This window comes from Argopecten irradians, chromosome 8 (genome assembly GCF_041381155.1).
Source record: "Argopecten irradians isolate NY chromosome 8, Ai_NY, whole genome shotgun sequence".
Taxonomy (NCBI): Eukaryota; Metazoa; Mollusca; class Bivalvia; order Pectinida; family Pectinidae; genus Argopecten; species Argopecten irradians.
The window spans coordinates 30,266,519-30,283,320 of NC_091141.1; the positions used below are offsets into that span (position 1 = coordinate 30,266,519).

At 34.7% G+C, this 16,802-nt stretch overlaps 2 protein-coding genes across 2 annotated transcripts in view; both read right to left on the bottom strand.

Annotated features, from left to right (window-relative positions):
* LOC138329825 (tropomyosin-like) overlaps positions 1-16,802 on the bottom strand; it is a 1,360,115-nt gene that overhangs the window by 1,337,864 nt on the left and 5,449 nt on the right. The window lies entirely within an intron of this gene.
* The window catches only part of LOC138329827 (tropomyosin-like), a 134,866-nt gene that overhangs the window by 1,580 nt on the left and 116,484 nt on the right, over positions 1-16,802 (bottom strand). The window contains exons 7-9 of the mRNA XM_069277119.1: positions 10,879-10,909; positions 10,120-10,137; positions 9,824-9,850 (exon numbers count right to left, since the gene is read on the bottom strand). Of these exons, the coding sequence (XP_069133220.1) occupies positions 9,824-9,850; positions 10,120-10,137; positions 10,879-10,909 (76 nt within the window). The remainder of the gene's footprint in view (positions 1-9,823; positions 9,851-10,119; positions 10,138-10,878; positions 10,910-16,802) is intronic.

Below are 16,802 nucleotides of genomic sequence, written 5' to 3' on the forward strand. Positions count from 1 at the left end.
ACCCATAGATTTCAGATATATGGTACATACATTATGTGTTCACATTTTGTGTGGTTGTGAATTGGCCAAAAAATATATGTTTGTTTAGGGTCCTCCGAACCTACCTAGATTTTACCCCTATATTAAAAGATGCTCCACCGCCGACGGAGCATGAATGACATTCATTATTTGAACAATAATTGGTGTTTAATCGTGTATATATATATGTCTAATTAACTCAAAAATTAATATAAAATCATTCGTTTTGCCTTTGGTGCATGCGCAATCAGTATTGCATTCCATATAGGATATAGTGCCACGGATTTTTTTCGGGATGCAATTGATTATTTTTCATATTTCTAACTTAAAGTAAAATTAGAAGCTCAAACTTTCCAATGCTGGTAATGGTGTAAAATAAGTAACTTTTGTGACTGAAGAAAAATAGTAAATCATCATATCCTGTTTTTGATAGTGAAAAAATACCATTTGTCGGCGGTGGAGCATCTTTTTTTATTGACAAAAATAAAATTAAACAATTAAGAGATTCCCCTAGTTTCCGTTCTTATAATTAATTTTGCCATGATAAATCTGCATATATGCAGGTTACATATATTTGTAAGAAGCTTTATTGAACATAATGATCGAGTATATGTACCAAATGCAAAACAATAGAAAAAAAAAACATTTTTTTTGGCCAAATCACTTGTTCTGTTTACCATTTTTTACCTGAGGGTAAGTGCGTATGTGTATGGCAGGCCTGTTTAGTACTACATGTAGGCCCTCATTACAGTTACTGAGTACGGTATCACATAATTGTACACCAACCAACCCCCTCCCGACTCGTGTATGTTAAAAGCAATATAAATTGACATTATCAAATAATAAAACTAAGACAGCATATGTATTTCAGCACTGATTTCGTTTTTATTTTCAACAGGATAACTGGTATTTCAACAAGTTGTATTATTTGACATGTATCACATCAGTCTCTCTCTTCTTTCTATATAATGTTGTAGTCAGAAAAAAAATGTGAGAAAAAAAATATAGAAATTGAATGATCAAATCTAACCTCGCATATATATTTGTCTTTATTGAAAATCAAAATACATACAAACATGTACACAAACATATACACAAACACCCTCAAACATATACACAAACACCCTCAAACATATACACAAACACACGCACCCTCACACATACACACACACACACACACACACACACACACACACACACACACACACACACACACACACACACACACACACACACATACACACACACACCCTCACACACAAACACACACACACACACACACACACACACACATATATATATATATATATACATACATACATGCATATATTTTTTGTCGACACGGTTAGAATTGCTTCTTTGTCCCTATCATACATATCACAATTAAACACAGATACCAGAAACTGTGCAATGTCACAATGTTATTTCTTATTTGATAATTAGCTGAATTGTCAATAATAAAACAAGTTCAGATTTTGATTTAATATAGATGTACAGTGAAATCTGTGCAATCTGACAGAATGGGGGAGCAATTCTTTTGGTCGGATTAGACAGGATGTTGGAAAATTCAGGTGTCAGATTAGACAAGTTTCATTAGTAGTCACATGACCAAGCCTAACTGGGTTGATACGTCATACACATAAATTTATGACGTATTGATTTCTGCGTTCTATACTTGTACACTCCAACAAGAAGGACGCACTGGCGTCGATGGGGCAAACATTGGACAAATTCTTTGAGGATGTGTATGCCAAGTTCAGGGCAATCGATGCAAAAATGGTATAAGAAATTTTGAAGGTATCACTGCATCCCAGGGAAACAGGGAATCGGGTAAAGAAGGTAGGTTAAGCCGGAGTCTCACTGGAATTAAGCGGGACCACCCTTACCCACGTGGGCCTACAACAAGCCTCGCACCTTTGGTGACAGCGAAGATATTCAAGGTGACTTCCAGGCACTAGGAGATTCAGTTAGTAAACTGAAATTATAGAGTGAACTAAACCTCAATAAGTCACGTCAGGGAATGCCCCGTGCTGACCAGCCTATACTGAATGTACTTAGTAAATGCAGCAAGTATAATTAAACCGCTATCAAACGTTTAACTACGTTGGAAGCAGGGAGAGAGGTCACACAGAATGACCTGGAAAATTGATTTCTCGTACAACGAGCACAAATTAAATACTTGCAGGATGAATATGCATCGTTAGTTGTAAACAGTCATTTTGATGCATCGACGTCGAAACTATTTCGTGCGTTACAGAAAAATACGTCTGGTCTCAATGGTGAGGCTGTAGAGACACTACGTTCTCCAGTTTTTCTCAAAATCAATTCCCATCCAGACATCATTACGGGAATCGTGGTCGTGGTGATAGACATCCCGAGGAATTATCAACAGAGAAGGACGATTAACGTGGTTGCTGGTTTGTACTGATGTGCATTAGAGCCATCTGTGACAATTTGAGTACCTGGAGGTTAATTGGTGCACCGGAACACTTGTTAAAATGGATCGAAGACGGCTTTGGAATGCCGCTAAGTTCTGAACCCCCCAAAATTTGAATTACACAGTCATGAACTTACGCATAAACAATCTACGTTTGTTTCAGATGAAACAACAGACTATTCGACAACGGTTGTATTGAAAAGTGTAACAAAAACCATTGTGTGTAAATCCTATTGGCTGTGTAGCTAAGAAGAGTGGGAAGTTTAGACTAATTACTGATCTGAGACACTTAAATTCATTCTGCAGCGTGACAAAATACCGAAATGAAGATATACGACAGGTAGCTCGAACTCTACAACAACGGGACAAGCATACTACTGTGGACATTCAAGACGGTTTTTTGCATATACGTGTAGCTGATGATTGTACAGATTATTTAGGTTTTTGCTGGAAAGGTTAGTAATCCAGGTTGAAAGTTCTCCCATTTGGCCTGTCCTGTTCACCATAATACTTCAATAAGATAGTATGTCCCATTGTTTGTTATCTCAGATCTTTAGGTAATAGGTTAAGTGTGTTCGTGGATGTTTTTTTTTTAATTTCTGCAAATAAAGTGAAGATAACTGACCACACAGACCAAGTGTTACACTGTTTGGAAGACATGGGTGTCCGTATCAATAACAAAAAATGAATATTGAATATATTGGTTACATTGTTTCAACCCAATCGACAGTTGTGATTCGCGTACAGGGGAAGTGTGTCAATAAACTCAGACATACAATAGGTAATGCTGTAGCAAAGAGAAGATTACCTGCTCGGACTTTAGGAAAACTAGCAGGTCATTGTGTCTCGGTAGCGTGGACAGTCACCACTATTCTTAATACACACACATAGACTTTTAAGTCAACGCGACTCGTGGAACTCGAGCTTAGAATTAACTAGAGACGTTATAACTGAACTTCAGTGGTGGTTAGACTCGGTTGATCATTGGAACTATAGAGAAATATGCCCGGAATCATACGAGGTGCAGATAGTGACAGACACCATCTTGGATGGGGGTAGGGGGGTGTATGCGGGGACAAAGTCGCATTAGGGGATTGGAACATGCGCATGTCGTACAGGTCCTCGAACGAGCGAGAAATGATGGCGATACTCATGTCCATCAAAGCGTTTTCAAGTTTAATTAAAAACAAACGCGTACAGGTTCTCACGGACAATATCTCAGCAATGGGGTACATGAATAACATCGGGGGTCCGAGTTTACAGCTGTCAAAACAAGCATTAGCAATATGGACAGAGGCGTTCGCGAATGGAACTTCAATAGAGTGTACAATAAAATGTATGCAGAGGTGTTTTTTGCCATTATGTGCACTCTTAGACCCCAGCTAACTTCACCAGTGATATTTTGTGTAAATCTAGTCATACTAGTAGATACTTACTGTTGAATGACATTGACCTAAAGTTAAAGTTGAAGATGTGCTTATAATTACTTTAAGATTTTTTATGGTGATCAAAATGTATTGGTGTTGATATAGTTAAATCTGTACAGTTATAATATGTTAAAACATAGTTTATGTCCCACGTTCTTTGCCAGAGTGTGAGCTATCAATTTTATTTCTCGTTATAATGGCAATATATTTCTTATAAACATGTAAAGGACCTCTTTCACGAACAATGGAAATTTGTCCATGAACCAATTTTATTAAAACTAAATGTTACATGTAGCAACATCAATGCAAACCCTTGAAATACTTTAAAAAAAATTCAAAAGGTCACAGGGGCCTGTGCTGTGGCAAAATTAAAGTTGCCCAGTAGAGGTGTATGACAGGGTTCCCTTTTTGATTCAAAAATGTATCAAAATTATGTTTTATGTCATCCAACTGTACTATTTTCTGAAGAGTATGAATACTTACATATTATATCACAAATATGTAGGCAAAATGTAACAAATACAATTTAGCCAACATTTTAAGACAGAAAATGACGAAATTTTGGGTGTTATTTTCGGCTATATCAATTATTAACAATGGTGATTCACCCATTTCCAGTTTGAGTGCACCAAAAATATTTTCTAAAAAGTTGGGTCATTACCTGAAGTAAATGTAGAACATTTCAGAAAAAATTTTGACCGGTAAGTTTGTTGTATAAAGGTCTTACTGAGGCAAGGTCTATTTTCAGAAATATTACACCATGGTCGCACCACGTCCCTTTTTTAATCATAAATTGAGAAAGCAAAGAAAGTAACTTCTTAATCTTATTTAAAAAACACATTAGTTACATCAAATGTCAAGTAATATATGATTTTATAGCCTACGTATTGTAGAATAATCAAACTATTGAATCACAATAACAAAGTATTTCGGAATTTTAGGACATTATCATTTACTTTTCAAGCTAGATGATGATTGCAACTGCATTCTCAGAAATGTTCTTTTTATTTACAGCTAAAAGACATTAAAAGTAAAATAATAACAAAAACTTGAAAAAAATGGGTGGGAGTAGATTATTATGTAAGAGAATCAAGTTTTTACCAATTTTAACACATCCAGTATATTAGTACATTTAAATCTAGTCATACTAAATTTTCGTGTTGAAAGAAATAAAGAAAAATTGATTTTTTTTGATACTTACTGTTGAATGACATTCACCGAAAGTTAAAGTTGAAGATGTGCTTATAATTACTTTTAGGATTTTTTATGGTGATCAAAATGTATTGGTGTTGATATAGTTGAGTTTGTACAGTTAAAATATGTTAAACCATAGTTAATATTCCACGTTCTTTGCCAGAGTGTGAACTATCAGTTTTATTTCTCGTTATAAAGACAGTATGATTCTTATTATTTTGTTGTTTATGAAATAAATGTAAACATTTAAATTTGTATTTGTCTTAGTCAAAGTGACGTATATTTACTAGAAGTAGTAGTCACATGACAAAACCTGACATGGTCGATACGTCATACACATAAGTTGATGACGTATTGATATATGTGTTATCTACTTGTACTCAGTTTGAGATAGATAAATGTGTATTGGAGTATATGTGGAGTGTATGGGTGTATATGATAATATGGAAATATGTTTCTTATTGTTTTGTTGTTTATGAAATAAACATTTAAATTTGTATTTGTCTTGGTCATAGTGACGTATATTTAGTAGAAATGTATATTCACACAGCTTACCTACACTAGATTAGTGGTGAGATTCCTGTTGGCCTCCAGATCCATGAGGGTATAAGTACTTTGCAGAGTACCCCAGAGAGTCACATCTGGCATTACCTCCAAGGACTACCTCCTGTCCTTGTATCTGTTCTAACAGATCAGCCTGAGAGGCAATCCAAGTGGTTTGAATAGATGGCACAATATATAAACTAATCAAACGACTGCAAGTTCTGGTGCTGAACACCTGCAAGTTCTTGTTGTGGAAAAGCTGAAGTATCTTTGACCCACTGCTGCCACTGGTCATTATTGCAGAAGCAGTCATTAAATTGCATCAGGGTAAAGTCTTGCGGCAAGGCCGGCTCTTCCATATAAAAGAGTGTCCATTTACACACACAGACCTGGTCACAAGCATTGTACCTCTGGTGAATTGGATGAGAGGTGTGCATTCACCTGAACAATATTTATAAACAGAAAAAAAGTTTTCCGAAAGCTGTCTCACTAACCAGGAACTGCTTCTCTTCCACAGGAGTCACATCATTTTCTAGGCGGCGATTCGTAATTACTTTTCCCTCCCTATTATCATCATCGCTACCTTTAAAAACATCTGATGTTGGATCATCACTGTCCATACATACATCATTATCAATCTCGTCTTCTTCCTCACTTTCATAAGACACAGACCTAGACTGGTCAGAAATCTCAACATGAGCAGCTGGTGTTAATCTGATCTTGGTTATTTTGGGATCCGTTTGAGTTCCAAATGACCGACGCATTAGTGATGCCGCTGCGTCTGTCTGACGAAACCGAGTTATCTGAGGGTGGCATTGGTTTTACCTGAACCTTCTTGTTACACATAATGGATGGCATGGTTTGACAAGTATCCTGTGTTTTGTTAAGCAGCTGAATAGCCTGTCTTTTATCCATTTCCTCCTCATCATGGTTGGTCCCTGTATATGTGAGATCCGTCAGTGCATTGATACAAATTACACTCGAAACGATCTGAAACATAAAAAAAAATCAAATTAGAAATGACCAATCAGATTGTATCCTATATAATTTGAGTCAATTGATGTATTTTAATAATATGTATTTTTGGGTATGAAGGATCAATTAGAAATGTACCATAGGCAATGAGGATCGAAAGACTAGATTTGTCATAACTCAAAAACTTGTATGGTTTCATGAGGTTCCCATGACATCATGATGTATATACTGTGTGTCATACAAAACCTCACATGTACTGTATTATAATTTAAAGGCCATATATATTTAATTCAATTCGGCCGCATAACAGTTTTATATAAATTTATAAATTAATGTACATGTATGTAACTGTAGATCTATGGGTAACATAGATCAAATTAGAAATTCCCATATACATATAGGATAAATGGAAATCCATGAAATCAATTCTAAATCGATTGAAAAACATATTCACATTATGTTCCAGGCCCAGATCTACTAGTGGTTGTTTATTTTTAACATACACGTACATATAGTCAACTGTATGTCATCTAATTACTTTCCTGTAGAATTCAATTTAAAATTACATAGAGTCAGTAGTGTAAATGCTACCCCCTCCCCGGATTAAAAAATATATTCACAGATATAAACTCATACATATGTATGTATACATATGCTCTAGGCCTAAATCTATTGTTGTTTATTTTACACATATGTAATCAAATAGCCGACCTGTTTAGATTTTATTTTCCCTGCTCTACTGTACTGTACATAAACCAGACGAAAAGCAATTGTTTAGGTACAGGACAACATGACGTCATAACATCGAATTAATAATTACATTCTGGCATGAATTAGTCTAGACACGGATATATTTAGATATGTATAGGTCACTACACAATTCCTTGATGCTATATCATATATGCCTACCTCAGCTCTGGCACGCTTCTCAAACGCCCCTCGTACACGGGGTCGGGCATGAAGACTGATTCTGCAAACTTCATTGCAGGTTCAGGGGAACATCGGGCACTGCATCTTTCTTCAAAATCTTCCGAGAGTACGACGACGACACAACCAAAACTTCCATAGCTGCTGGATCACGTGCAAAACATGATGCAGAGAAATGTTCCTCACACAATCTATAATGGGCAGAAGGCTTGAATGCACGTCGCTCATAATTTATCCAAATCTGGCGGTATGTCTTCTTCTTTGGAAAACTGGAAAAACTTATCTTTTGTCCTTCTTTCTTGTTGTTGTGGTTATAACAACCAAACGCCGCACATACAACTATGACGAATATGTTTGACAAGTGTCTCCGATGATGTTGGATTGTTGTCAAAAAAATGCTAATAATAGAAGCGGTCTTCAATATCGTGGGCGTGTCTAGGTAAAGATGGCGGCGTCTATGCACTTGTGACGTCACATGCCAATCAGCCTCGGTCCCGCCGACAAATTATGCATATTCAGAAGCGTGCTCAGAACAGACGTCTGTCTGGTATACCAGTTACGAGGGACTCGGGAAACACAGTATATCGGAATTTAATGACATCATTGCATCATAATAGCGCAAAATACAGCTTTTTATAAGATCGTGGCCTAAATCCTTTAATTGTTGCTAACAAGAGTCTTAACGTTCATCTTAGTACAAAACAAGACACCCACAGTAATTCCAATATAATGAAGCTAAACGTATTAATTAGTGTTATGAAGTCGTTTGAATATGAATTTCTACAATGGTCTAAATTGAATGTCAAGCTCACCAAATTGAACCAAAAAATTATCTCTGTTTCCTTTCCCAAAACAGAAGGATACAACATTACAGTTTAGCATTACTTTCACACTTAACGCGATATCTCTCCTCAGAAAAACTCTATATAATGTTCAGAAGCGTTTTGTTAATAGCTTGGATATCATTAATTAATAATTCCTTAATACAAAATAGGCGTTAAATGAAAATAATAGTCGTACTTAATAAAAGCGATTAATAAATTGACAGTACGAATGCGTTTTGGTTATCAATTGAAATCAAACTTATTTCATCAGAAATAACAAATAATGCAAATTAGAATACGCGTGTAGATAATGGATGCTTTCGATATCAAAACGCAAATTTATTATCTGTTCTGAGTAAACACCATTGAGCTGATCAATTTATCACAGTAAGTAACAAGGATATGATGAAAAAGAAAAAAAAAAAACATAAAATAGGTATTGCATCAATCAATACATTTTTGCAAAGATAGATCAAATTGTAAAATCGTAAACATATTTTTCGTCATTTACCCTTCGTTTAGAATTCATATGACATTAAAAAAACATTAAACGGATATAGTGAAAAACAACAGATTGCGCTGATAGGTTTCAGTTTTTTTATGTTAATCTTCATCACAGCTGGGATTGGGCGTTTTGACTACGACCAAGATGTGAATACGAATGCGGGGTTTTCTGGACATAGTTACCGACCTAATAGGGACCGCAGAATCAAACCAAAAATAGATTCCTGGAAATCCCCTTTTGGGCACAATATTTCATAGAGAGGTAAATGTTTCGGAGCCTGCTGATTGTGTATTCAGGGCGCATCAGTTTCAAATGATTAATGTCTGGGTTGGGCAATACATGTAGATGTAAAATATGCAAAGAAATTTTAAAATTCTGTCAAGTGTGTGTCTGACAGGGGGAAGTAATCAATATTGGAACTTCATGAATATTTTGGTCAATTTGTGGCGCGGAATTCAACATAAGATGGAACCCCCCACATTAAAGTTTAGCAAGATGGTAGATCTTTATTTCTTTTTATTCCAAGGTATGCCAGATGCCATTCTTCAAAATTAGTGACAGGTGACCAGACTTGAAAACTCCATTTAACCTGGACAGTGGCAAACGTTAATATATCGTATATAGCGAAATCATTTGGTTCTGCGGTCTCTAATATACCGGCTAATATAGTCGCTCGCAATGATAACGTGCCCACATGAGTACATTACATGTGTACTGAAGAACACGCTCTGATTGGAATCGGAAGATGTCTAACAATGTGATTCATTTGACAAATAGGCATATTGTCTGAAAGATCACTGAACACAGCATGTATCAAGTAAAATAGCGAGTTTAGATACTTTTAACTTAAAAGCAACAATAAATCAGATGTGGTATCACATAGTCACCTTGTTACTCTAAAATCAGACAAGGAATAAGTATCAACCACTTAATGTCTTAAAGTTTAAAGAAAAAAAAAGCAAACTATACTTACACATCTACACTCGGTTTGTCCGCAGGTCTTTTCGAAAAGAAAATAAAAATATAAAGTAATGAGATACATAGCTCTACACTGCATCAGATCAGGTTGATACATATCTACTTGATTATTTGTAACTCAATTTACTTACTAGGTAAAATAATTGTTTAAAGATAAATTGAATGAATAAAAAATACTGGTGATATTTGCGATATTATCGAACTGAGAATGCATCCCCATTTAAATATCTTTTCTCTAATCTATAAATTGATATTCTTGATCTCGTTCATAACATTCACCATAAAACTCACCTGGCAACTATCTGGTGTCTGTAAAGTAGAAACGTGTCAATTATATTTTTTTCTGAATAAACAATCCACATTTTCAAACAGGTAGTTCTGACTTCCACATGGACATGGTTTAAATGAAACTATAACGTAATTGTGAGCAATAGTGAATTTTCCAGATTTTTTTTCTTTATTATGTTGGTTAAGGCGCCAATGGTATCAAAGTTTATAATGTTTGATAGAATTATTAACTATCGGGTCAGACATTTATTTGGATTTTATACGATTCCATTATCGTTTACTTACTCACAACCCACCCAAATCATCTTTTCAGTTAAGATATGTTTGTGTATACGTATCGATATATGGTCATATTGGGTCGAATATGTTAACCATGATTAACATGGAAACTGTAAATTACAATATCTATATTTGTATAGCAACATGTTACGACCATAGCAAATCGACATTAGAACATAAAGGAAGCATCAATATGAATTTATTATTACGAGATAACTGAATCCTACCTAATATTCTTATTACAATTATAAACGACTGTTCATAAGACAAAGCACTTTTTTTCAAGTTTTTTAATATTTAATTGATTTCTTATCTAAGGACAGTTTCCGATTAACGTACAACAATAAAGCAAATTAAACCAATATAACAGTGATTTTCTTTCTTTAAGTTTGTAAACACCTCTTATATATTGATTTCAATAGAATTCCCATCATTAAATAAATTTAAAACCAAACATGTGTTTCATTATTATAATAAGCCTACCTGTGGCCGTGTATCCCGCTGTGCCATACTTCTGCAATGATAATAAACGTAATATTATCTATATTTCTTTTTTCGCCAGACAGAATAAGCCGATTGACCGAAATACAGTTTATTCAGTAATTGTTATATACGTACAGCCGATTTCCATTACATAATAACAATCTATGAAGTCTAGGTTACAGCGGTAAAACATTTGTAAACATGTTTTTTATAGATCAAGATGAATTAATTCTAGTGATTGGAAGATGTCAATTTTATTGTTTGCGAACGGACGGTCATGATAATGATTTATTATAGAACTGACAATACCGACATATTAACTATCAAAAAACGCCTTTAATTAGGACCCAATTCCATTGTCATCATTAAGTTAATTGATATTCTTTCAGTGATAAATGTTTGCTGACTCCGTAGATCATGTTTATATTTTCCAAAGAGTTTTATATAGGACGAAGCCTGAAAAGACACGCATTCCTATGTAAGCTCAGTTATAAATAGGTTTAGCTTGAACAACCGTAACTGTTACAGTGTATTAGAAAGTTGGTTAACAACCAGTGTATCATCAACATTTCCTCTTCCTTCCACATGAACAACTCGGTACAATATTTCAGTATTTGGGTATTTTGTCCAACACAAAGCATATAATATTTACTGTTGTTTTAATTGTCAACTGGTGTATAGTTGGACATTTTCATTTAAATATTGATCTTAAATGGCAACTTTGTTTTAGAAAGCATTATTACAAGAACATTAACTTACATTCTTTGAATGTAATGTTGTCTTGATTCTTGAAATTTTAAAGATTATTTGTATTTCAATTATGAAGAATCTATTTTAATTTATTTAAGACGTATTCTTTGTCAGTATCACGCATTTTATCAACCTCTCGATCAGACTTTTGGGACGACTCACGAAATATGACAACCGTAATACAGACAGATATTGATTAATGATTAATTAAATATCCTACGATATTCTACACATATCACTGGCATATAGGTATTGTTCATTGTTATCTGTATGAAGATATAGAGAATTAAAACATCAGTCAATGTGATCTACTGTTTATTCTTGATAAAATCAAGTGTTCTAGGTAAACTTGGTATCTAACTATGCATCTATTGGGACATGGCTATGTGTAAAATGACACATAGAAAATATATCGGCCGTAGTAAAGATCGCGATATAGCAGTTCGAGGTATCAAGTTTCACTAAACCATTATGCTTATGTTTGAGGAAGAAATTACTTGTTCGTCTACAAAAACCTCTCATATATCTTAATACAATGATAGAGAAGGTGTGGTATATTATACGACTATTGTAATTACATATGTTCGTATTGTTGGTTTATAAACGTTAAAAACTGTTATATATGTGTGGCTCACCTTCTAGCTGGAACACTTGCTTCTGCCTGTGGCATCTGTACTTTAGTTCCCAATGCTCTGATCCTAGAATAATATATAATACGTCTTAATTATTAAATTCCATCAGCACAACATCGGTAAGCCTGTACATCTTTATATGTAAGATGTTATCCTAACTATACGTATATAATTACCATCTGCAGCGCTTCCATCCGAACACGAGCGATTATACAACATTTGAATTTGAAACTGAAAAAAAAAATGAAAAATAGTAATTTGCGTCGCGTTAGCCCTACATGTAGAATATGTCTGCACCCATTGCGTTCATCCCACCTTTAACGCAATCAAAACACTGTTCAATCTTTATATTTACGTAAAAAAGTATACTTTTACGTCAAATTTAAAAACGGTGATGGTTGCTAAGTTGGGTTTCTACGGTAGTCAGGATGGCAGAAGATATAGTTCCGATTGTTATATGTTATAGCTACAGTTTGATTTGAAATTTTAAAATGACACCTTTAAATTATTTTTAAATCATGTTTTTTTTTCAATTTGATAATATGTCAATAATGTCCATTTCGAATAAAAATTGAAATAACCGAGGCGGAACGACTACCGGTATGTATATCGTTGTCAGGGTAGTTATGAGGTCCGAAGTAGCGAGCCGCCAAATTTGATTTTCAACCGAGGAACTTGAAGTGACTTTTTGATATAGCCTATTGATGGTATTACCATTGAGCTGCTGAATGTTTGTCATGTATGTGTCGGTCTACGAACGCGATATAGACTAAATTCGTTATAGTCATGACTTTTATTTTATTGTACTGAGTATAGACAAGTATTTGCATGGTGTGTGTAGGCCTATTTTGAATGCAAAGACGGGGGTAAAGCTGATGATACTATTTCGGATAGGGTATTGCCTGTAATGTCATTTTTTCTTCTGGAAACCAGTACATGACCTTTTAACATACTGTTCCCTTAGACGATCCCAGAATTGTTCTCCGACAATCAGATGTTCTGTATATTTAGGTGAGATGAGTGACCGTACACACATAATGACGTAACTACTGTATGGAATTTCCCCGAAAATTCCTGAGGAAAGCCCCTCGGTTGTAGCCCCGACTAGCGATTCATTTTGTTGTTTATTACTGCTACAATGCTTAAACACATTTTTTTATGTCAAATACATCTATTTAATTGGATCTAATAGAAACTGTTTCTTGTTATTTTGAAATCCGCCAAGACTCAACTTATGATGCAAAATCTTATCGAAGCGTGAACCAAAAGTAGTCCGAACCTGCAGTGCGTTTGTATTCATACGTCATTGCGATTACGCTAATTTAAACGCAAATCCCGTCCCATTGACTATACAGGGGCATATGAAATCCGTGAAATCAAAACAGCAAAAAATACCTTCTGCATTATTGATCCATTTATAACCTCTCCAATGTGACATCGTTGTCATTTTTTAATTGTAGATGTGCAATGCGTTGGACATGAGAACATTGATGAAATGATGTTAGATATATTGAAGAGGTATCTCTGTCTTGATTATTTGATCTGCCATGAACACATCATGTATATACCAAACGTGTATGCCATTTATTTTCAAATTGTTTGTAATGAAGATATAGTAATGTTATTATAAGTTGATTAATGTTATACATATTAAATCTTGTCTCCTAAAAGCTACCAGGTGATTTTAACTTAACATATATACCTCTGTGTGGGTCCATAATTTATGGTGCTTTGAAATTATTGCATTGTGTACGCGGGTGTAGCAAGACGTCATACCAGGACGGTACAACACCATATGGACCGAATCAAAAGGTCCTTATCTTTTATATTAGATAATTATGTTTCTTTAACAAATGTCAAAATGATTATCTGATGTACGTGCTAATTATAGGAAACCAATGGTCAGATGAAGGCAACATTTGTACATTATTCACAAGCGCAATGTTGACACACAGTGTATATCCTATATATCGAACATTACGTGATCATCTTCCTACCAATAAGAATATTAGATAATCATAGTATATCCATTAGTAACACATACCGTGTAAATGTCTTACATTAAACATTCAAAGCAGAGGAGGATGTAATAAAATATATAATAAAGTTATTGTGAGATATATTTATTTCAGTAGAAACAAATTTCTAGCAGATCACTTTATATAAGACCATTTATTAATAAGTAACTATCATATTGGAACTTTTTGGATAGTATGTGCAATTGTATACAAGGTGTAAACATATACAGAAATGTATACATTTGTCATATATGTACATTTTCACTTGAACCACATGTGTACATCTGTATGGATGTATTTTGATGTTAACATTCTATCAATATAAGAAAATTATTTCAAAATCTAAATGTTTCAAACTTAAATATATAAAGACAAACAAGAGGTTCATGATTCTAAACGATCGTTTTACTTGACGCTGTGAGCTCCTGATAAATTTGTGAATTAACGTAAATCAACATGCGACAAATCCAATTTCAGGTTTGCAAATTTCTCTTTTATTGACAAGAAGTCGTTGAAAGATTTTAGCCTTTCGATTATTGTAAACATGTATGAAGGTCAAGGTCATTTATATATAAAAAAAAACTTGGTAGCCCATCCTCTTTGCATCGTACAGTCGAAATTTCACAATCCCATTACTTTCGGTTATTAAAAAGAAGTCGACGGACGGAACATGAAGACTAAAGGTCACCCATACCTTCGGGTCAGATAACCTAACAACTCATTACAGAGATTTTAACATAATTCAACATATTAAATACATTGTACTTGTAAAATGATACATACCTATAACCTTCTCTCTTCTCGATTTGAAGAGTCCCGAGAAGACTTTCCAGATCATTTAGAGCCTTCTCACTTGCTTTGAATGACACCTCCTGGATGCTAGCTGGGTATTCGACGTCTTCATACTGCTTCGATAATCCTGTTTTAGCTACATTTACAATGTCCGCATTGCAATTATCTGACAGACACCTCTCAAGTGCAGTCAGGTCAGCCTCCACCTCGGTTATCCTTGCCAAAAGTCCTTTGCGGTATTGTTCCAATCCCTGGCGAGTGGACTTTCTAATTTGGTTACATTTTTGCTTGAAATCGATAACCAACTGTTTTGTCTTATTGATAATTTTCTCGCCTCTGTCCTCGATGGATTTGTTCAAAGTTGCTGTAAATGGATCGAATCCCTTTAGCTCTTCTTCAACCTTCTTGGCCTCTGTCCGTAAAGGAACAAGGACATTATTCCTGGTATCCGACTTATCATCTATTATTCGTGTTTTTAATGCTTCAACGTGATCGTCCAATACTTTAAAGTCATGTCTGAAGTGATCACCAGTATTTGCAACGCATCTTATACAGACAGGCGCTTCATTGCATCCGACTTCAAGACAGATGAACATGGCATCCACTGTCGAATGACTTTGACAGCGGATTCCAGTGGACACTTGGCCTTGGCCTTTAGACATGCTATTTCTAAATCTGTAATTACAAAAGAAAACAGAACAGTCGTAAGGAGTAGATACACTTAATAAACTGCTATAATTCCAATCAACAGTAATATATTCAATATATGTATTTGTCTTTTCTAACAGGGCCAGTATTGTGATATTTTAATGCAAGTGTTATGACTACTAAAGGATGTCAAAGATAAAAGGTGCAGATGTCCAGATCACTCTAGACAATTTTCTGAATGGATAACGAGTGATAAATGTCATCGTGAGATTGGAAAACAATACAGTAACCTTGATACACCGACACTGTATATTATTCTGGAGCAAAAAACGGTAAACTAACGTACCGGTGGACACGTTGCATGTAAATGTCAAAGTCGATATTCGTATGTTTGAACTGCATAAACCCCATCATGAGTTATATATGACAGCTTCGATATAAGAATGGTAAGAAACAATAAAAATATGAGCTTGATATGATATATTGCTTACACATATACAGTAGTAGTCAAGCAGGGTTCAAACCTACATTGTAGAAACACCTAATACTAATTGTGTATTGCTTTACTATTTAGGCTACCCGGTTATTGATACCAACGAGCGACTCCAGTCCAGTAACACTATGAACATTACACCAATTACTTTACCGTTATATGTAGCAACTACTAAATAAAGTGTTCTATTATGTGAATTATTTAAAATAATCATCTTAATTTAGTTTCCATACAAGACTACAAATTGACCCAGATTATCAGCGTATGACCAAATAAGGAACCCGATTGGGCTTTTTGGAGGGAACAGTACCAACCACCAAATGTCGTAGAGAGAAAGGCGAAAGGGGAATGATATATTTCGCTGCGAGATAGTATTGTCATGACATCATGCATGTTACTGAATGATTCATCAAATGAGTTTCATGGAGTTTAATGAATCCATGAAGCATTCATGATTGTTCATCGTCGATAATCGTTAAGATTTCATTGGATTGATAGAAATTTAATAAAGGTTTACCATTTGAATTCTATTGGAAATATCACTAGAAACCAGTGGAGTTCCAATACAAAATGCTGGCAAAAAAGTCAACA